Consider the following 24,690-nt stretch of genomic DNA (forward strand, 5'->3'; position numbering starts at 1 on the left):
CTCAGTCAAATTTTCTCCAACAATGACAGTGTGGCAGCCATTTATAGTTATTTAACATCATTAAACCTCTTCACTCTTATTTCTAATGTAACTTTTATACATATTTTTATCGTTATACATTTTGACATAGTGACCTAATTAGTTAGGTCATTGAAATCTTAACTGTTATCCTTTATCTTTTTTTACCAAAAACAAGATAACAGTTAAGAAATCTTAACTGTTATCTTGTTTTTGGCGCATTATTATAGCCTTAGTTGCTAATTCACCAATAAAATCCAAACCAGCCAACCAATCAACCAACCAATCAATCAATCAATCAATCAACCAACCAACCAACCAACCAACCAACCAAACCCACACATCATCCATCCATCCATCCATCCATCCATCCATCCACCTACCCCCATGTTCAGTATGCCCTGCATTTTGGTGAAAAAGTTTCTGAAAGCATGCTCTTATGTTTTTAATGATGCAACCACACATCCTCTATTTTGTGACTCAACTGAATAATCTCAGCTCATAAGTCCAAGAGTGTAGCAGGTTTCCTGTGGAATAGCTTCTTTCAAAAAATCCTGCAATAAATAGTCACATGAGTTCAAATCTGGACTCAGAAGAACAGTCGTAACAGTCAGGATAACAGTAGGGTAATATGTGAGGATGAAAAACATTGTACAGAAACTCTAACAGAGATTAGCAGCATGAACCCATTAGTTGTATGTGATGTGGTACCACCTTGTATGAACCATTGGAGTCTCCACAAGGAGCTGAATTGCCATGAGTTGCAGTAGAAGGTCATTCTTTCAGTACAATGTTTTTGACCCTCACATATGCAGGTTCCAATGTAAGTTAATGGTTTCATTGAAGAAGAATATGGGTCACATTAAACCATGATTTAACAGGTCTACCCACATAGTCACTTTCCTTCCTTGGCTACTTTTCTCCATGGTGCTGGCAGGGAGGTTCTGAAAATTATGCATTCTACTTATTCATGGTTCTGTAGGCTTTCTCTGAAAAGCAGGCATCTTTGTAACACTGCATTTCCTCTCTGCTTATCAATTTTGAAAATATGCATTCTTTTATTCATTTTCAAATCCAAAATCCAATCAGTGCATTTATTGAATGCCAAGATATTCAACATTCACAAGCTACTTTTCTTGTTGACTCTCACGGGCTCTGCTGAAATGCAATTCAGATGGCTTTAACAGTTTATGGAGAACAGATGCTGGCTGTGTGAGATCATTTTTGCTCCTTTATACAGCCTTCCTCTCCTCTTTTAACTGCTGGTATAAATAAAGTATAGTGTTTCTTTCAAGAGTCCAATGAGTTTGAAAAAAAAAAAAAAGGCATAAACAGTTCTCTGTGCTGCAGTTCCCCCACCCCATCATTTTGAGGCGCCTCCGTAGCCAGCTGGGAAGGAGCAGCAGTGCGTAGCACACACTTCTTGATTAGACCGGGGTTCGAGTCTGTCACGACCAAATATGGAGGATGCGGAAAGGTCATGGAATGACCACCGCATATTCCCGGAACAATATGGCCTTTGCTAATGCTCCTAAAAACCAAATAACAACAACCCATCATTTTGAGAAGAATAAAAAACAAAAACAAAAACTTGAGTCTTCTGCTTGGCTTTGGTGTGCAGCGTCTGCCATTTTTCTTATTGATGAGAGCTTGTGGGATTCAATCTCACATCAGTAAGAAACAGTAAGAAGTCACATCCTCTGACTTCTTGCTGTTTTCCAGTAGATATTTCAAGAGCTACTACTGCTCATTGCTGTAAATTTAAATGAAATTCAACTAATAGTTCAGTTTTAATTGATGATACAAATGTTCCTACATTTTGTGTGCCATAATATATATTATATATATAATATTTATTATATATATATATAATATAATAAATAAGTTGTAATGAATTAGAAGAAGCAGGACCTGAAAGAGGAGTACTATTTCTTGAAATTCATTACCATTTATTGTATCAATTCCAGGAACCATAGGGGCACCTCTGTAGCCAGGTGGGTAGGAGCAGCAGTGCGTAGCACACATCACTGCATCTGAGAGACATAGTGCTCCAAACAGGAGTGGAGGGTAGTACACTTTCTCATTTTATATATATATAATATAATAAATAAGTTCTAATGAATTAGAAGAAGCAGGACCAGAAAGAGGAGTACTATTTCTTGAAATTCATTATCATTTATTGTATCAATTCCAGGAACCATAGGGGCACCTCTGTAGCCAGGTGGGTAGGAGCAGCAGTGCGTAGCACACACTTCTTGATTAGACCAGGGTTTGAACCCATGACCACCAAATACAGAGGATGCGGAAAGGTCAAGGAATGACCACCGCATATCCCTGGAGCAATATGGCCTTAGTTGCTAATGCTCCTAAAAACCAAATAACAAACAGGAATTATATTTATAACCCATTATATTAAACACTTTCTTCTCATAACCAAACTCAACATTCAGTTTAAAATATCAGGCAATTCTGGTACATCCCATTGTAACAAACGCAGTTGCATGGGTCCTGACAGTCCCACCAATTTATTTTTCATTTCTTTAAAAAGGCTTTTAATATTTTAGGAGTTCATATATGCATAGTGTCATCACCATATCCATTTATTTATAACAACTTGGCTCCCAGTGGATGGATTTTCATGAAATTTTATATTTGCCTCTTTTTGAAAGATTTTTTTTCACCTATCCCTAATTTTATTAAAATTGGACAAATATAAATACATTAATTAGTATTTCTTTTTTTTGCCCCTCATACATATCACATAAGTTTTTCCATATGTTGCGTATTGTGGCAGAAGTCATATTGCTCATTTATTCCTCCTGATTGGAGGAATAAATGAGCAATATGACTACAGAGAAAAAATTCTTGGTTTAAGCAATGTGCATATAAAAGTTATACTTTTCAGCAAGTTTTTTATTATGAATTTATTAAGTATATAAATAATGAATTATTAATACTTAGTTATTATATTAATTACAGGAGAAATGTGAAATTTATATTTCAATTATGAAAAATTCAGGAAATAAGTGCAGCACATTACAAAAATGTTGATTGCGTACTACATTCTGAGCAATATGTTTCTCCTTGTTTCTTTTATTAAATCACAGATGATTCCTGATATATGGGTTGCATTTCAATTTCTATTAAAAATCCATGAGTAAAAATTGGAGGCATCATTAAAAGTGAAATGAATATTAAATAGTGAAGTGAAAACAGTTGCTTTCATATTTTTAGTTAATTAGTAATTAATTGTTACCATGGTAATTAGTTCAATTGGTGCTTCTATTGGAATGAGCAGCAGCTTGGGATTTCAAGAACTGCTGGGAGTCATCATGGAACAAGTAAATACATGGGCTGTGTTAGGGTAACTAAGAGTAAGAACAGGTGCATGTATACTTGCATGTACACCAATGCTAGGAGCATAGTAAATAAATTTGATTAATTTGAAGTGCAGGTCAAAACATTAAAGGTGGATCTTATTGGGATATCAGAGACATGGTGTGACACAGATATAAGGAATGCAAATTGAAATTTGGGGAGTACAGTGTGTACAGAAAGGATAGGCATGATAGGAAGTGAGGAAGGGTTATGCTGTTAGTTAAGAAACACACACACAATCTAAGAAAGTGCAGCCAATTGACAAGGGTGGACAGTGCAATGTTGAGTCAGTTTGGTGTGACATAAGCATTGGGAAAGCAAAAATGAGAGTAGGAGTGAGTTATAGGCCTAATGACTCTGATGAGTATGATGAACGAATGTTCAGAAAAATAGTGGGCCAATAAATCAGAATGTCTTATCATGGGGGATTTTAACTTCCCAGATATTGACTGGAACTTATGGGTTGGTCACTCCAGTAATAAATCCACTAGCAAGACTTTTGTGGATTTATTGGATGATTGTTTTCTTCAGCAGCATGTTTTAAAGGTAACAAGAGGGAGTAATACTCTTGATCTCATTATCAGCAGTGATTATTCATGGAATAAGAATCTGCAGATAAAGAAACCACTGGGTGACAGTGATCACAGTGTACTGATGTGGGATTTATAAAAAGATGTAACTACCATCAGGAGTAAAGGAATGGGTTTTTTATTTCATAAAGATGACTACAATGGTATTAGGCAGTTTTTAAATTCTATACAATGGAACCAACTGAGGATGTTATCAACAGCAAATTCTAAATGGGAAGCATTCAAGGAATTAATCTTGGAAGCTACTAGGCTTTTCATACCAACTAAGAAATACCGTTCAAGGTTTAGGCCTAAATAGGTGTCAGATGAACTAATGAGACGTGGCAGAGAAGAAAAATGCATGGGATGCGTATAAATTATCGGGCAACACAGAAGCCTTTGGTAGATATAAGCTAGTCTGTAATCAAGTCACAAAGGAGGTTAGGCTAGCAAAGGCTGATTACGAGAAATTTCTGGGAAAGGATGCAAAGAAAAACAGCAAAGGCTTCTTTACTTATGTAAATTCTAGAAGGAAGGGGAAGAATCAGATTGGTCTACTTGATATTGATGGTTCTACTGTTGATGATCCTGCTCAGGGAGCTGACAAACTGAATGACTATTTTGCATCTGCATTCACACATGAGGTATTTTGTAATGAAGTGGAGGCCAGAAGCTTGTCAATCTCTAACAGGGAGCTAAATTATTTTGTAATAACTGAGAGCAATGTGGAGGAGAAATTGTTGAAGTTAAATATAAGAAAGGCAACTAGGGTGGATGGGATCTATCCAGTTATATTAAAGAAGGCAGCAAAGGAAGTATGCAAACCAATAGCCATATTTATGAAGGCATCCTTAGACTCAGGGGTGGTACCCATGGATTGGAGATGTGCAAACGTATCTCCAATTTGCATAGGGGGATCAAAAGGTGACAAAAGTAAATACAGACCTGGTAGTTTAACTTCTGTTCAAGGGAAAATAATGGAGTAAAATAAGTTACTGGTTAAAGAAGCATTACAGGATCATCTAGACAAGGCTGCATTAATAATTCAGCCACAGTATGGGTTTGTTAAGAGGAAGCCTTGTTTGACAAATTTGATTGGATACTATGATGTGGTCACTAAGAAACAAGAATCAAAAAAATAATTTTGATATCATATACTTGGATTTCAGGAAAGGTTTTGATACTGTTGCACATGGAAGACTACTCTACAAATTGGAGCAGTATGGCATTAATGACAAGTTGCTACAATGGATAAGAGGATGTTTGACTGGGAGAAGACAGTGAGTGGTTATCAGTGGACACTGCTCTTCGTGGACTAACGTTATTAGTGATGTACCCCAGGGTTTGATGTTGGGTCCTTTGTTGTTTTGTATATTTATCAGTGATAATGATGAAGGTATATCATGCTTAATGTCCAAGTTTGCAGATGATACAAAGGTTGGCAGGGTTGTTAATGATAGTAATTACAATATACTACTGCAACAGGATCTTGAAAAGTTGGGCAGATTGACTGGGCTGAGTTGGCAACTGAAATTTAACATTGACAAATGCAAAGTACTGCATATGGATAGCAGTAACCTTAGTGTGACATACTAACTGTGAAGTAAGACACTCAGGGAAGTGGAGAATGAATAAGGCTTGAGGGTTGTTTTGCAGTCAGATATGAAGTTTTCTGAGCAGTGCAGACAGGTTACCAGAGCAGCTCCTGTGGTTTTATCAATGATATATAGGGATTTTGCTAGCAGGGATAAGGAAGTGATTATTCTGTTGTATGGTAATGGCCAGACCACACCTTTGAGTACTGTGTACAGGTCTGGATTCTTCATTTTAGGAAAGAGATAGAGCTACTGGAACAAGTACAGAGAAGGACAATGAGATTAGTGAGTGGAACAAAGGGTTGCTGTTATCAAGAAAGGCTTGAGCTCTGCAAATTGCAGAGTCTGGAGACGAGGTACCTGCGTGGTGATCTGATTGAAATGTATGAAGCCTGGAGTGGTTTATTGATGTGCAGATTGCCACCGGGCAGTTGATTGGTGGAACAAACAAAGAAATTGAGAGGCTTTTGGAGCGAATGGATGGGTGAAATGAGAATTTTTTTCCTCGTGTGTTGCTGTATAAGTTTGCTTTCTTGCATCGCATGCCTCTATTAATGCTAGTGCTAATTATTTACTTCTCACTTCAATTAATCACAGAAAATGAAAAAAAATATAATTGATCCAAGAAATTAAAATAGAATGCATCCAAAATGTAATGCACTGTATACATTATCTAAATTGTTTAAATTCTGCTTGCAGTATACTCCTTTTTCTAATGAATTGCATTATTGAAATTAATGAAATGTAATTATGTAAAATTTGGGTAAAATAAAATAAGGGTAAAATTCAAACTAGTACATGCACACATTATGTTTTGGCAATTAAATAAATATATAATTGACAATAGATAAATAATGATAATAATCAAGACAATATAATAATCTTTTTATAATAATTAAACATAAACAAGGAGTACTACCTCACTTCTGTAACAAAAACTGCATGGCAAGAAATTTTATGTTTTGCATTATATAGAACCTGAGAGAGCAGCACCAAGTTGAAGGCAAAAATAGAAACCTGTTATAGAGTACATTGTGTGTTTGGATGTTTCACTTAATAACTGTAAACAACATATATTATTCCAGAACTACTAAAGTAAAATTTTGTCTATTTTACTTATAATCAAGTGCAGTGACAGAGTAAGAGCCAATAATCTTAAATTATGGCTAATGTGCAGTAGATATTTTGCAGGAGCTTGTTAGACTCTCTGCCACTTGATTAAGAGATTACGGTGATTTCTTCTCCAGAATTGAATCTATCTGAGCTTGTACATTTATTAGAATTAGCACTAGAAGAGGCATATGATGGGGTAAAAAAAAAACAAAAAAAACCACCCATTTCACTCATCTATTCGCTCCAAAGGTTTGTCCAGTTCTTCCTTGAATTTATTTAAGCTATCATCTTCCACAACGACAAATGAAAGTTTATTTGAGCAATCAACCACCTGCTGACTAAAGACAAATTTCTGCACATCTGTCCTGCAACCATCCTTCTTCAATTTGAATTTGTGACCACACACATGTGTGGGGGTCAGAGCAAGAGGAAGAATCCCATCAGCATTCAGCTTGTTCAATCCATTCAAAGCTTTAAAAACCACAATCAGATCACCTCAAGGCGCACTATAGCCATAGCAGCTAATGCGCCAATAAACAACCATACCATACCATACCATAGATCACCTCACAGGTGTATAGTCTCCAGATGTTGCAATTTGCAGAACTTAAGCCTTTCTTGGTAAGGGCAACCCCTTTGTTCCCTTACCTATCTCGTTGCTCTTCTCAGTTCACTTACCAGCAGTTATACATCCTTCCTAAAATGAGACCTCCAGTTCTGTATACAGTACTGAAGGTGTGGCCTGACCATTGCCTTGTACAAAGGGGATAATCACCTCCTTATCCCTGCTAGCACAATTCCAGTATATCACTGACAAGACCCCATGAGCTGCTCTGGCAGCCTGTCTGCATGCTCAGTAATCTTCATATCTGACTACACAATTATCCCTAGGCCTTTTCCATTTTTCAATACCCTGAGTGTAGTATGTTACTGTGGGGTTACTACTACAAATGTACAGTACTTTGCATTTGTCAATGTTAAATTGCAGTTACCACCTCTCAGCCCATCTGCCCAACTTTTCTAGATCCTGTTGCAGCAGCATACTGTTATTACTGTCATTAAAAAACCTGCGAAACTTCGTATTGTCTGCAAACTTGAACATTAAGCCTGTTATATCTTCATCAATATCATTGATAAAGATAGAAAATAACAATGGGCCCAATGCTGAAATTTTGGCTATTCCTTTAATAATATTGTTTAAAGTTTAGGCCTAAATGGTTGTCAAATGAACTAATGAGACTTGTGGCAGAGAAGGAAAATGAATGGGGTGCATATAAATTATCAGGCGACAGAAGAATATGGCAGATATAAGCTAATCTGTAATAAAGTCACAAAGGAGAGGCAAGCGAAGGCAGATTACAAGAAATCTTTGGCAAAGGATACCAAAAAAAAAAAAATCAAGAATTTCTTTACTTATATAAATCTAAAAGGAAGAAAATGAATCGGATTGGTCCACTTGATATCAATGGTACGGCTGTTGATGATTCTGTTGAGATAGCAAACAAACCGAATGAGTATTTTGTATCTATATTCACACATGACGAGTTATTAAGGTAGGAAAATGCCAGATGTTTATCAAATTTTAACAGGGTGTTTAATGATTTTGTAATAACTGAGAGAAAAGTGGAGGAGAAATTGTTGAAGTTAAACATAAGAAAGGCACCTGGGGTAGATGGGATCTATCCAGTTATATTAGAGGTGGAAGCAATGGAACTAAGCAAACCCTTAGCCATAATTATGAGAGCATTCATGGACTCTGGGGAAGTCCCCATGGACTGGAGATGTGCAAATGTGCAGATGTCAAAACATCAAAGGCTGATATTGTTGAGACGTGGTGTCACACAGATATAAGGAATACAGAACTGGAATTTGGGGAGTACAATGTGTACAAGAAGGATAGGAAGGGATGAGGGGTTATGCTATTAGTTAAGAAACACATAAAATCCAAGAAGGTACAGCCAGTCGGCATTGCTGGACAGTGCAGTGTCAAGTCAGTTTGGTGTGATGTAAGCACTGGGAAATCAAAATTGAGAGTAGAAGTGTATTATAGGCCTAATGACTCTGATGAGTATAATAAAAAAACTGTACAGGGAAATAGAGTGGGCCAGTAATTCAGAGATTCTTATAATGAGGATTTTAATTTCCCGGATATTGACTGGAATTTGTGGATTGGTCACTCACACACACTAGCAAGGCTTTTGTGGATTTATTTGCTGATTGTTTTCTACATCAGCATGTTCGGGAGGCAATTAGAGGGAGTAATACTCTTGATCTGATTAGTGATTCTTCATGCATTAAGAATCTGCAGATAAAGGAACCACTAGGTGGCAGTGATCACAGTGTGCTGAAGTGAGATTTACTCAAAGAGGTAACTACCATCAGGGGTAAAGGGAAGGGTTTTTGCTTTCATAAAGGCGACTACAGTCTGAGACAAGTATTTAAATTCTATATGGTTGGACCAATAGCAAATTCAAAATGGGAAGCATTCAAAGAATTAATCTTGGAAGCTACTAGGATTTACATACTAACTAAGAAGGTTTAGGCCTAAATGGATGTCAGATGAACTAATGAGACATGTGGCAGACAAGAAAAATGCATGTAATACATATAAATTAATGGGTGACATGGAAGCCTATGATAGATATAAGTTGGTCTGTAACCAGTCACAAAGGAGGTTAGGCAAACAAAGACAGATTATGAGAAATCTTTGGCAAAGGATGCAAAGAAAAACATCAAAGAGTTCTTTACTTATGTAAACTCTAGAAGGAAAGAGATGAATCAGATTGGTCCACTGGATATTGATGGTTCAACAGTCGAGGTTCCTGATCAGGTGGCTAACAAACTAAACGAGTATTTTGCATCTGCATTCAGACATGAGGAGTTATTCAGGAAGGGGAATGCCAGAGGTGAAGTAAACTCTGGCAGTGAGCTAGATGATTTTGTAATAACTGCGAGGCAAGTGGAGGAGAAATTGTTGAGGATAAACATAAAAAAGCATCAAGGGTGGGTGGGATCTGTCTAGTTATTAAAGGTGGCAGCAAAGGAAGTAAGCAAACCCTTAGCTATAATTATGAGAGCTCCCTTGGACTCAGGGGAGGTACTCATGGACTGGAGATGTGAAAATGTGACCCCAATTCACAAAGGATTATCAAAGGGTGACACAAGTAATTATAGACCTGTTAGGTTAACTCTTGTTCCAAGGAAATTAATGGAGGCACTGGTTAAAGAAGCACTGCAGGATAATCTCACAAGACTTCAGTTATAGCTCGGACACAGCATTAGTTTGTTGAGGGGAAGTCTTGTCTGACCAATTTGATTGGATACTATGATATGGTCACAAAGCAACTCGATGCATTGAATAACTTTGATATTGTATATTTGGATCTTAGAAAGACTTTTGATACTCTTGCACCTGGAAGACTGCTGCACAAATTGAAGCAGTGCAGCATTGGAGGCAAATTGCTGCTATGGATAAAGGGATGGTCGAATGGGAGAAGACAGAGAGTGGTAATCAATGTATACTGCTCTTAGTGGACTGATGTTATTAGTGGAGTCCCTCAGGGTTCAGTGTTGGGTCTTTTGTTGTTTTCTGTATTTATAAATGATATTGAAGATGGTATATCAGGCTTAATGTCCAAGTTTGCAGATGATATGAAGGTTGGCAGAGTTGGTAATGACACTGATGACAGTATGCTGCTGCAACAGGATCTAGAAAAGTTGAGCAAATGGGCTGAGAGGTGGCAAATGAAGTTTAACATTGACAAATGTAAATTACTGTATATGGGAAGCAGTAATTCCAGAGTAACGTATCAACTCTGTGGTACTACACTGACAGTGGTAGAGAATGAAAAGGACCTGGGGGTAATTGTGCAGGCAGCTATGAAGTTTTCTGAGCAGTGCAGACGGTCTGCAAGAGTAGCTCATGGTGTCTTATCAATGATATACGGGAATTTTTCTAGCAGGGATAAGGAGGTGATTATCCCCTTTTATAAGGCGATGGTCAGGCCACACCTTGAATACTGTATACAGGTCTGGAGCACCTCATTTTAAGAAAGTTGTAGAGCTGTTGGAACGAGTACAGAGACAGACGAGATTAGTGAATGGAACAAAGGGTTGCTCTTATGAAGAAAGGCTAAAGTTTTGCAGATTACAGTGTTTGGAAACTGGGCACCTGCGAGGTGATCTGATTGAGATGTGTAAAGCCTAGAATGGTTTGGGCATGCTTAATGCTGATGGAATTCTCCCTCTTGCTCAGAATAATCACCTGAGAGGGCATAATTTCAAATTGAGGAAAGATAGTTTTAGGATAGATGTGCAGAAGTTTGCCTTTAGCCAGCAGGTAGTTGATTGGTGGTACAGACTTCCATCTTTTGTCGTGGAAGTTGATAGCCTAAATAAATTTAAGACTGAGCTAGACAGGCATTTGGAACAAATGAATGGGTGAAATCGGAGGCTTTTTTTTTTTTTTTTTTTGGCTGATGCTAACATTTTTTGGCTGATCCTGTCATTTTTGATGTTCCAGTGCTAATGGCACACCAAACTGATTCAACATTGCACTGTCCATCTAGGTCAACTGGATGCACTTCCTTTAGAATGTTTCTTATCTTACTGCATAACGCCTCCTCCCCTTCATATCCTGTCTGTCCTTTCTGTATACATATTACTCCCCAAAATTCCAATTCTGTATTCCTTATATCTGTGTCACACCATGTCTCTGATATCCCAATAATTCCACCTTTGATGTCTTTACCATCACTTCAAATTCATCAAATTTATTTACTATACTCCTAGCATTGGTGTACATGCAAATATACATGCACCTGTTCTTATTCTTAGTTACCCTACACAGCCCATCTGTTTACTTGTTTCACAGTGACAGCCAGAGGTTCCTGAAATCACCAGCAACTTGCTTTCTAGGCTGCTGCTCATTCCAATAGAAACAGGGCAAGAATTATTTTGAACTGTGCCTGCGGCTACTGTTAATCTATTAGTCTGTGAATCCCCCCCATGCTAGCAGTTTTCTGGCCCACCTATCATTGCCTTGATAGCATTAGCAAATATTTTTCTGCCCTTTTTGTTTAAGTATATCCCATCCCTTCTAAGCAGTCTCTTCTGTTAACAAGCACAGACCATGCTGAGAAAAATTCTACACCATGAGCCTTGAACAATCTCTCGTGATCCGAATTGATTGACAAGGCTATCATCATACACTCCCTCCTATCATGTATAAATTGAAGACACTTTTAAGTTTAGCCCTATCTTGTGACTTTGTTTCAACTTTGACACGTACTTGTTAATTAAATCTGCAGATCTCGTACACATTAATGTTTTTATTGCCAACATGTACAACATTATCACCTTTTGTGCACTTGAAAGATGATACCTGCTCTACAACGTCATCAACGTTTACTCCCTGGCAGATATACCCTGGTCCTATTCCACCTATCCCTTTTGCACTATATATTTCCTGTTTCCCTGAAAATTGAGTCACCAAGAATAACTAAATCCTGTGGGAACAGCACATTCTGTCTTGAAGGTTACCGCTGTGTAGTCTGATGCATAAGAGTAAGCTCTGTCGTTGAATTGGGCAGCTGTGAGTTTGATGGGCTCCCCATTTTAATTCTTTTTTTTTTTTTATGGCATCTACCTGACTCTTCCAATTCTCAGAGAAGCACATCAGAATGCTGAGTTGGCAACTAATTTCTTGACACTCTCTGCACCTAGCACACACATAAAGACATTCTTCCTGGCTGGATCATGTCCTGTTCAAGAAAGTGCTGCAAACATTTCAGATGTTGCACATTATATTTACTCTGATGCGTTTGAGAATCACTGCCTTCAGTTCTTCCCCGAGCCACAGCACTCCCACTACTTTGTGCACGTTGCCTTGCTGCTCTAGTCTGGGGCATGATTTCCATTTAAATACAATTTAATTTAAAATGAAAATTTATAAGATTTATAAATTTAATTGAGATTAGATACAATTTAGGGCTAAAACCTCAGGTTACGTAAGAGTTTAACTAATGTACAAGTTAGTGCAATTGCATCATTTCAGTACATAGCCAACTACTTAAATAGTTATAAATTGGCATCATTAAGTGTATCTCATATTGTGAATACCTTCACAATGGGTTGCCATGATATTTCACTACCTCGAATAAGTAACACTTCACCGTAGGAGAAGACTGTTGTTACTTATTCTCAGCAGATACCATCACCCATATGGCACTGTTTCGGAGCTTCAAATAAGTAACAATAGTCTTTTCCTATGGTGAAGTGTGACTTATTCGTGGTAGTGCAGTATCGTGGCAATTCTTTGTGATGGTATTCATGATATGAGATATGCTTAATGGTGCCAATTTATAACTATTTAAGTAGTTGCCTCTGTACTGAAATGATGCAATGGCACTAACTTATACATTAGTTAAACTCTTACATAACTTGAGGCTTTAGCTCTAAACTATATCGTAATCTAAATTACTCCACAGCATCAGGCATCTCTCATATTGTGGATTTATATTTCGCAACTGGATTTCCATCCTTGCCGAGGTACCTGCCCACCCACTGATGAGGAGCCAATAAGCTCCGAAATGATGCCGTATGGGTAATGGTATCCGCTGAGATTAAGTAACAATAGTCTTCTCCTATGGTGAAGTGTTACTTATTCGAAGTAGTGCAATATCATGGCAAATCTTTGTGAAGGTATTCACAATATATATATATATATATATATACTTATACTTAATGATGCCAATTTATAACTATTTAAGTAGTTGACTATGTACTGAAATGATGCAATTGAACTAACTTGTACATTAAATTTAATTGATTAATTGACAATACTATAGTAAGCTAACAGATTCCTAAGCCGACCGGGCTAGCCGAGTGGGTAAAGTACCTGCCCGGCAACCCAAAGGTCGCGGGTTCGATTCCCGCCTCGGGCTTGGATCACTGTACTGCAAAAACCTTTGGAGGTGCAATATGGTCACAGAAGCCGATGCGCCAACAACTACCAAATCAAAAAAAAAAAAAAAAACAGATTCCTAATACAGTGCTACGTATTACAATACAAGGTTCTGCCGATACTAAGTAATAATCACAAAATCTCTGTTTAAATTCAAAATAAACTAAGTAACATTACTAGAACTATAAACTTACTTCTAGAAGATAAATTTATATGCCAATTAAGTCAATAAAACGGCAAAAACATTTAAGAAAAACTTAGGTTTAATGTAGCCGTAAAAACTTCATTAACCACTCTGTCAACCTTTGTATAATCTGTAAACTTAGACCAATTCCAGCTAACAAAACAATTAACTAAGAAATAAATAAGTATTTACATCTTCTAATACATAGCATCTTTTCTTATAAGTTCATTCTCCATGTGAACACTGTGCATTTAAATGCACTTATTATATAAAAATATGTTTGGTACTAACATGTGTAATTGTTTGTGAAGTCAACTCTGTGCACCTACTTGTTATCCTGCATGTATCTCTCTCTCTTTTCCTTACATTAATTTTTATGGGAGATTAGCTCTTTATTATGTATATTTTTTATTTATGCAGTTTTGTAATTTATGATTTTCAGAAACACATCTGTGTAAATTGAGAAATGACAGTAACAATAAATCACCTTTATAATTTTCTTAATGCAGTGATTATTTCTATTTTCCTTCTTTTCTTGGGTATTCATAAGCACTATCTGCCAACTGCATCTCCTCCCACTGGCTTTTACTGAGTTAATTCATATCAATTTGAAAAGAAAATAACCTGGTATTCTGTTATCAATAAATTTGGTATATAAATATAAATTAAGCATAAAATGTCCATTATTAATTAATGTTTATTTTTATAGGTATTGGAGGTTTACTTGGATTTGGAATGGTATCTCCTAATTCAGCATTTACTACTATGATGACTACATTTGGTTTAGCTGGAATTGTTGGTAAGTGTTGTAGAAATACTAGCAGATTTAGACAGAATACAAATGTCTAACTAATTTCTTCTGGTCTCAGAATTCAGGTTCAGTGAATTATGCATTATATGTATGTTTGTATGCATTAAATTAAAACTTTTGCTTTCCTTCACAGGTTAGTGGCCTGCTTAAACTCACTATATTATTCATAGGTCAGTATATTCACATAATAATCACGATGAAATATCTCATGCATCTTGTCTGTGAAAAAATGTCCCAGAGCAGTTCCAAGAAGCCACAGGAACATCTGTTAGTGTGATGCCTCCATAGGGAGCTGCATAATAGCCTTGGGTTCACTGGTAGGCAACTACACATATGCTCAATATCATAGTCATCATTGTGAGAAAGCATTTGGAGTGGTGACATTCATGGACTTTAGAACAGTGATAGAAATGCTATGAAGTGAAGAGTTGTACACAATTCTTCACTCTATAGTATTTCCCCCAAGAGCATTTCCTTTTGGAGTGTATCATTTTGAACATGATGTTTGGTGAATGCATTATTATTATGGTCTGAGGCAGCTTGTTGATTTGAAACTGATCTGCTTGGAAGTTTTGGACAGTTACATATTACTTGCACTGTGATAACACATAATTGTTCAAACATTACTGTAAATACAGAACTGGTTTTGTGGACAGCAATGTTGAAAATTTGGACTGGTTGCTTCTAAAAGGCTCTGGAAGTAGGTTTGCCAGAGGAATGAAAGCTGATTCTGGCTGACACCTATCAGAAATTGTAGAAAGTTTGCTCATGAGGATTGAGGCCATCAAATAGGCCAAACATTGGTTCCTGCTATGCATTAGATTTTGAGTTAAAACTGCAGCTGCCTGTGTGTGTGTGTGTGTGTGTGTGTGTGTGTGTGTGTGTGTGTGTGTGTGTGTGTGTGTGTGTGTGTGTGTGTGTGTCCCCAAACACTTTTTGTCATATAGTGTATGTATAGAGTCTCATTTTTGATTTTTTTTTTTTGATTTGGTAGTTGTTGGCGCATCGGCTTCTGTGGCCATATTGCACCTCCCAAGGTTTTTGCAGTACTTTGATCCAAGCCCGAGGCGGGAATCGAACCCGCGACCTTTGGGTTGCCGGGCAGGCACTTTACCCACTCGGCTAGCCCGGTCGGCGAGTCTCATTTAGAATATGGATCTCAAGTCTCTACCATAATGATCTTCTTATGTCATCTGAATATTACCCAACATAGTGTCCTTCAGTCAATGATGGGCATAATTGAGAGGTTATAATCGATTGATTTAGTTATGGCAAATCATTTAATTGTACTCATATCATACAGATAGTTAGTAATTAACTACCAATCATTCAGTTCATTTGATTTTATTAACATCATTCAATTCATTGAATTATACTAATATCACCTTGAATGATTAGTGGTAACTAATTACTAATGTACATAATTAAGAAGTTGTAAGTGATTCATTCATGAATTATGGTTAAGCGTTAGTAGATTTACTTTGTCAGCAGCAGTGTTAATAATGATTATTCTCTTGCTGCAGATTATTTTCTATTGTTGGAGAGATTGTTTCTAATGATTTTATTCTATCAAATTGGCTCTTAATCACTTTCATTTACCATATGCTTATCAGATATGATATAACATTAATAATGAAATACATATATAATAATACAGGTCAATAACATTATTTTTTACATTCTTTGGTATATCGAATAGTTTTTATTTTAGGCGTATTCACAAATACGTAAGAGTGCCTATTCTCTTCACCATATCCATGCTGGTGCCCATCTGTATGCATATAATAGCCCAACTCGCAGTGGACAAATTTCAATGAAATTTTATATTTGGGTTATTTAGAAAGATTCACCAGAGCATCTGAAATTTCATCAAAATCAGACCAATAGAAATTTGCCTTTTTTTTTTTTTTTTTTTCCAATAAAAAATTTTGAGTAATCTCCATACAATGGTATTATGTTTGCTCATTACTTGACAAGAAAATGTCAGATTGAACACCAAATTTTCAGAGCATGTTTTGTTAGTCCCAAGAAAGAATTTTTGGATCAATTCCAATTTGACAGTCCCCACCACGTGCACACACATAGAAACATCTCTTAGTTTCAGTATTACTTGAGAAAGAAAAGTAGGATTGAGATAAAATTATGCCAAGCAGGTCAGACATCAATAAGGAGTGATTTTACTCACTAGTGAGACTACTCAAGCACTTTTCAGAATCTGAATAAGCTTTAGTCAAAGTTTGCACTCTGACTATTTGACACAAAAAGAATTTCAAGCTCTTCTGCTCTCACACAATAAGTGCAATAAAAAAAATTGTCACAACATTTAATGTTTTTTTGATTCAAAATAGCATGTTTTCATAACATTCTAGCAACTTTGGCAACCATATGTGTTTCTTTCTAGTTTTGGTCAATCCAAAAGTAGAAATAAACAAAAAGATTTGTTTAACAAAGCTCACTTGCTTAGTCAGTAAAAACATGATTTTACTGTAGTTTGTTTCAATAAATTATTGTAATTTAACTTAACTGGATTAGTCATCTGTTATAGTTTCAGGTTACTTTCTCTGTTACAGAAAAAAATTAACAATTTTTGTATTTAAAGTTTTATTTATATGTTAATATATTTTATTGAAATGTTTAGGGTATCATACTGTTTGGGGTGTGACTCCAGCTCTACATTCTCCTCTGATGTCTGTTACTAATGCCATATCAGGTATTACTGCTGTTGGTGGGCTGTTAATGATGGGAGGTGGAATGTATCCTTCTTCAACCCCACAGTTGCTTGCTGCTTCCGCCGCATTTATTTCAACAATCAACATTTGTGGAGGATTTTTAGTAACAAAGCGCATGTTAGATATGTTTCGGCGACCAGGAGATCCTCCTGAATATAATTATCTTTTTGCAATTCCAGGTAAATTATTTATAATTTTAAGCATTATATATGTTGCTGTATAAAATATGTAAAAACATTAACTGTATTTTTAGTTTAAAGCTGTTGAATTTAATTTTAATTGACTATATTTAAAATTAAGTATAGTTAATTAAATTAAACCAAGAGTAGAAATGAGGTATATTCTGCTGTGTTTGGCCAAAACTGCATTTCTCTCCACTTTATTCACATTTAACTGAGCAACCAAATATAGTGGTACATTTGTTTCTACTGCTGCTGTGGACATTGACCATTTAAATTCAGTGTGATGATTATTCCTTCAAAAAAATTGGAAGCATTACAATTTTGTCCTTTTCCACTTCCAACACTTAAGACTTCCTATATTTTCAAATTTGATTCCTGTTTTTCTAAGGCTCTTTGGCATTTTACAACCATGTCTCAACCATTCTTTCTAACTGTGGTATTTTGTTGTAGTATTATTATTATTCCTCAGAACTAATATTTGCTGAATGCAAAGGACCAGTTTGCTGTAAATCTGCTTAGTGATGAAGGGATGGTTCATAAAGTTCATAGAATGATTCTACAAAAATAAAACTTCTGAAAAAGTTTTTATTTCAGTGTTCAGTATAAGCCTCTGAACTGCAATGACTTTTCTCAACATCATTCGAGTTCTTTGGCAGCACATTTTAAGTTTTGAATAGAGGAAGAGTCACTGGAAGCCAAGTCTTAATAATGGGGAGGGGACAATTGAGGATTTGGAATTATCTGATGTAGTTGTGCTTTAAACCTTTCTGGTCATTTGTTAACATTCATGAAATCTGTTATATAGAAACATATCTCAGCTTCAAGTAATTAATGAATATACTGCACTGCTCGACAAAATTAGCAGAACATATAGAAAACGTGGTGTAACTTGTGCAGCTTCTGGTGAAGTGGGACAAAACAGTGGTGAGCCATGGATACAAGGATGTCTATAAGATTCTGTGGCAACAAAACCCATTCTTCCACCAGTGCAGACCTTAGCTCACCAAGTGACCAAGGAGTTGGCTGTTGGCGTGCATTGTGATTCCCAATGGTGCCCCATGCATGTTTGATTGGATTTAAGTCTGGTGATCATGCTGGTTGCAGCAACTGTTGGATATCTTCAGTTTCAATATATTCCTTCCCACTTGAGCTCTATGTGCAGTGGCATATTCGTTCATGAAAAGAAAATCTGGGCCAACCACACCCCTAAAAAGTCATACATAGGGTTTGAGGATCTGTTCTCTGTACCTCTGCATGTTTATGATACCCTTATCAAAAATGTGAAGAGGGGTATGGCTGTTAATCATTATTCTGCCCCACATGATTATGCTCCCTCTACTCCAAGTGTGCCTTTTTTTTCTGATGTTGGAGGGATGGTACTGTTCCTCGTTGTCTCCAAATTAAATTATATCTGGAGTCGTTTTTAGTCTAAAACAGGACTCATCAGAGAACAGAACTGTACCCCATTTGTCAGGGCTCCAAGTCACATGTTTATGGTACCAGTTTCAACAAACTCTGCGGTGGTTTGGGGTTAATGGGATACAAACCACTGGCTTCCTTGCATAGCATCCACTTGAATTGAACCTTAACAGAATCCGGTTGGAAATGTTTTCACCTGTGGCTGCAGCAACGCCAAGAGACAGTTGATGACAGGACATTGTAGGGTTCCGTCTTGATGTTAGAGCCAGATAATGGTCTGTTCAGGTTGATGTAGCCCTCGGGCGACTTTGGCCACCTCGTCTTATAATGGTTCCTGTTTCCTGAAACTGCTTCCACAGTCCAAAATGACACTGTGTACACATTAAGTCAACTTGCAGCCTTTGCCTGCGACTACTCGGCTTCAAGTGATCCAACAGCCCATCATTTCAAAGAATCATTGAAACAATGATGACTTGCCACATCTACAGTACTTAGGATGACTTGCTATCCTGAGTACTGTAGATGTGGCTATCCTACTGATCAAGCCATAAAACGGGAATGAAGTGATGTGGTTGCAACCCGTGTTTTTGTAGGATCAAGCCATAAAACGGGAATGAAGTGATGTGGTTGCAACCTGTGTTTTTATAGGCATGAATAATTTGCAAAACATATGGCTCTGTAAGGTGGCAGAGCGATTTCTTTTCAATACTCGGAATTTGCATGCCCTGATGCCTATTATATCAAATATTTGCCTTTTGTGGCACTGTTCACAATAAAATATTCATGAAAAACATTTTGTTCTGTTAATTTTTATGCCAAGAGACTGCAGTAACTGCAATTTGATGATCTTTCATCACCATTTATTGCATTATGGCTTCTGTTCCTGAATTTATGGATGTTGACGGGAGCCTGAATTGCATTAATCTTGGCACAACTCTTTTCTACTGTTACAATAAAATTTGCATACCACATGGTGACAGTAAAATATGCTAGTACAGAGGCCCCCGATGTTGCTAGCATATCGATATAACGAACCTCCATTGCAGATACTAGATACTTGCAAAAAAAAACTATTGTTAGTACAGTGATACCATTACAAAGGGTACATTTATTGAATGGTAGTTTTTACATATGAAATTTCAGAATTGTCTGAAGAATAATTTGCTATACTTGGAGCAAAGCTTAGCCGTAGCCTTAAGAGTTTGCAGCTCTTGTCCATTCTACAGCTTCAGCATGCATACTGTATCGGTGATAATGTGAATTCATCAGTTCCGAATGAAGGGGCAGCAATGACCCATCATACTAGCTGCTTCTTCCCAGACAAAAATGATCCCTCTTCTGTATTTCAACTTTCATTCTTTTAATATTGGAAGTTGAAACAGTATAAATCTGCAGCTAGAGCAATTATTTTGTTATGCAATTTTTCCTTAATTTTTAGAATACATTACAGTTGATATTCTTGGCAGAACTCCATAAATGGCTGTTGATTATTAGATCAATATAAAACTAGTGAGGAAATAAAGGTAGATATCTTGAAGAAGGTTAGGCCAATGTTGTTATCTGTGAGAATGAGAAATATTAGGCTTATAAGAGATCATGATGTTGTGGAGGCTGAGATTGAATACCACATAGCAAAACTAAAGGGATGTTCAAAAATACAAAATATGGGTTTAAAATATACTGTGCCTAAACCTGTTATGTCTAAAGTGGTTGTATTTGATGTTGAGCGGGGTATAACTAAAGACGACTTTCTAAAGCAACTTTGGTTAAAAAAACTTTTAAGGACACTAATGTGACAGAGAAGAAATATATGGATAGTATTGAAATTTTATCTGTGAATAAAACTAAAAATTCACAAACAGAGAACTGGGTTCTGCAGTTGCACCTGCCTTGTGGTTGAAAATTAAGAATATGTCAAGATTATTTATAGGCTGGTCAGCATGTAGATTTAGGGAAATATATACTATAACTCAGTGTTATAAGTGTTTATCATTTGGACACGTGGCAAAATATTGTGAGAGGGAGATTAATGTGTGGGCATTGGGCTAAGATAGGGCACTCTTATAAGGAATGTCCTGATCAAAATCAGCACCTGTATGCTATAATTGTAAGAGAAACCAAGTTGAGGCTGCTCATGCACCCGTTTATAAAGTATATCCTGAATATAAGAAAGCAATGGAGATTTATAAGAAAAAAATCAGTTATGGCTAGTGAATTAAAAGTATTGCAATTAAATGCTCAATGTGTAAAAAATGTTGCCCTCTTACAGGAGCCTTATGTAGTTTGTGGACAACTATGTGGATATCCATGTGGATATAAGATAATATCAGATGGAGATTTGCCACCAATGATTGGTGCCTCTGTAGCCAGGTGGGAAGGAGCAGCAGTGTGTAACACACACACTTCTTGATTAGACCTGGGTTCAATCCTGTCACCACCAAATACGGAGGATGCGGAAAGGTCAGGGAATGACCACCGCGTATTCCCAGAGCAATATGGCCTTAGTTGCTAATGCTCCTAAAAACCAAATAACAATAACAAGCCACCAATGACTGCCATTATCGTGCGTTCACAAGAATTAGTACTTATTAAGGTGATGACCTTTTGTAATAGAAATGTTGTATGTTGTGAGATAATTATAAGCTTTGGCTGAGTGTATCTCGTGACAATGTATTGTCAATATTCTGAAAAGATAGATCCATATGTGGATTATCGTCAGAGGCTGCAACAGATGTTTGGTTCCTGTGAGCTGGTAGTTGCCGTAGACTAATGCTAATTCTCTGTCATGGGGCAGCAAGATTTTGAATGAAAAAGGAATAATGCTAGAGGAATTGCTTGCTGTTTCTGCAATGAATGTGATTAATATAGAAGGATATCTACCCACATATTCGACTATGCATGAGCAGTCATATATAGATAGATCTTACAATTGTTACTGGTGCAGTTAAAAATAAGATTAGAAATTGGAAAGTACTAGAGGGATATACAACTAGTGACCATCACAGCATCTTTTTCAAGATATGTACACAACATAGAATTCAAGAGGTGTATGATGATAGTAGATTTCTTGTTAAAAATGCTATGTGGAATAACTTTAATGATAAGTCTTTAGAATTGTCTCTGACAACCTCAAGTGGTCCTTCAGGTTGTCAGAGACATTCTCTCAGATATGCCAGATAAGCTGCACTTGCTACCTGGGAGTCTAAAACGCTGATGGAACTGATATTCGGGTGACACTCAAGTCAAGTGGACCCAATTTCGGCAAAGTCCGAACGGTCTGTGACAGCCAAATCCTGTGCTTACACCTTCATGATGGTGGGACTGTTAGTAATCCTGGGTATAACCTGCATGCACAAGTACATGGTGGGTGAACACCCAGGTGTGAACTAACGTAAGCAGGAGTCGAGGTGTGTCGCCCACCCCACATGGAAGAATGTTGCCCCTCTGTGTTACCAGGCAGTACTAGGTGATAGATGACTCTCATCAACCGGTGCAATACCACCATTTGCTTATTGGAGGCTTGAAGTGGTGGAACTCATGTTTAGTCTCTAGGGCCAAGTTTCGGTCAACCCTTCCCCATCTCTTCCATCATGCAGTATGATTAATGACTTTTGAGGTTATGATGGACATCGTGCCGAGATCCAATATTCCTTAAATTTTGAGGGTACAGCTCTAAAACGGTGTTCGCAGGCCGGCCGCTAGTTAGTACACCGGACGGAACCTATTGGTAACGCACTAGATCAGCTAGTGTATAATCTTGCTACCTCTACTCTGCCAGATAGTGGCTGGAGGGAGTCCGAGTAGTGTGTATGCGGGGAACATTGTCGAGGCCACGTTATGTCAAGGATCTGGGGATATTCTTACCATGTGTACACCATATCCAAAAATTTCATTACTTCATACAGCACGTCCCACTCACTTTTTCTTACCATTGAATACACCATGAATTGACAAACTAATAGAGCAAGCTTATCTCTGAAAAGATCTAAACCTCCCAAGCACTTCCTAATTCATTTCACAAATATACGTAATCCCAATTCTAATCTTAACAATGTCCATTTCCACTTGCAGTCTGCCAAACCCCACGTACTTTTTCTGACAGAATCTCAGTTATCGGTTTATTCAACTACTACTCATCTCAGATGCCCAAATTATTCGCTGTATGATTCCTTTCGACTGAAAAGTGGTACTTGTGCATATGTTTGTTCTGATATTCTCTGTCAGAGACTTGGCAATTCAGAATCTAGTCTCATTGATCTTCTCTGGCTAAAAATCTCTCTACCTCATTGTGTCAAATTCATCTGTTGTCTCTACCGTTCTCCCAACTCCACTAATCACTTGGAGCTCTTTGACTTCCTCTCTTTGCAACTTGGCTTTTTCCAGTCTAACTTTCCTAACAGTGAGGTAATTTTCCTTGGTGATTTTAATGTTCACAACTCCAGCTGGCTTCTGTTTTCTAGTCACGTCGACCCAGCTAGTCTAGATGCTGAGGCTTTTGCAATTACTAATGACGTTGCACCGATTGTTAATTTACCTACAAGAATACCGGACAATCCTAATCATACAGCCAACATGCTTGATCTTTTTCTCACAAACAACCCTTCTAAGTACACGGTCAAAGTGAGAGGTCCTTGAGGCACTTCAGATCACAACTTGATGATTGTCTCTTCTCCAATGGAGCCTTTATCTCATGGCTATTCCCAACCTCGTGTTGTTTGACATTACAAGAATGCAGAATGGGATGACCTGTGAGATTTCGTTTCTTCTTTTCATTGGTCGAATTACTGTTTCAAAGTTTCTGATGTCAACGTTCGCCCAGATCGTGTCGGTGAAATTATTCTTGCTGGAATGGAATCCATTATCCCACACTCCACTTTAAAATCTCGTCCTTTATCTAAACCTTGGTTTTCCAATAAATGTGCTAAGGCTGTTCAAGAGAAGAATGTTGCATATCGTAATTGGCTTGTTTCTAATTCTTCAATTTCATTTTCTGCCTACGCTAAAGCTCACAACAATTGTAAAGCAGTTATTAATCAGTCCAAACTAAAGTTTGAACAGGCTAAGAGTAGAAAACTTGCTTCTTGCCCAAATGGTAGCGGAGCATTCTGGTCCCTTGCCAAAGCTATTGGCTGCAACTTTTGCCAATCTCTGCTCCCACCTCTGTCCAAACCAGATGGTTCTGCTGTCACTTTAGCAAAGGATAAAGCTGACCTGCTAGCATCCCATTTTTCTTTCAACTCATATATTAATGATCTTGGTAAAACACCTGCCACCATTCCCAACATGCTCCATTCAATGCCTCCTGTGGTCTTCCGTCAAAAGGATGTCAGAAGGATTTTGACGAATCTTGATGCTAAGAAAGCTCTAGTTCCCGATGGTATTTCTCCACTTGTTCTCAAAACCTGTGCTCCTGAACTTACTCCTATTCTTTGCTGCCTTTTTTCACTTTCTTATTCCAAAGGTGTTTTTCCTTCTGCTTGGAAATTTGCTCATATCCACCCAGTTCCTAAAAAGGGTGATATATTCCTCCCATCCAATTATTGTCCCGTTGTAATTACTTCTACTCTTTCTAAAGTAATGGAGAAATCAATTAACCGCCAACTCTTAAACTACCTAGAAACCTTCCGTCTGATCAACGATCACCAGTACAGATTCCGTCAGTGTCGATCCCCTGGTGATGTTCTGGCTTATGTTACTCATTTATGTACTAATTCAATGGAAAGATTCA

The 24,690-nt window shown here is 37.2% G+C and overlaps 1 protein-coding gene across 2 annotated transcripts in view; it reads left to right on the top strand.

Annotated features, from left to right (window-relative positions):
• LOC150085480 (NAD(P) transhydrogenase, mitochondrial-like) overlaps positions 1-24,690 on the top strand; it is a 445,310-nt gene that overhangs the window by 215,732 nt on the left and 204,888 nt on the right. For both annotated transcript variants that reach the window (XM_090374063.1, XM_090374062.1), the window contains exons 7-8: positions 14,531-14,620; positions 17,271-17,540. In XM_090374063.1, coding sequence (XP_090230189.1) covers positions 14,531-14,620; positions 17,271-17,540 — 360 coding nt within the window. The remainder of the gene's footprint in view (positions 1-14,530; positions 14,621-17,270; positions 17,541-24,690) is intronic.

Source organism: Mastigoproctus giganteus, chromosome 5 (genome assembly GCF_048544385.1).
Source record: "Mastigoproctus giganteus isolate SK-2022 chromosome 5, ASM4854438v1, whole genome shotgun sequence".
Lineage (NCBI taxonomy): Eukaryota > Metazoa > Arthropoda > Arachnida > Uropygi > Thelyphonidae > Mastigoproctus > Mastigoproctus giganteus.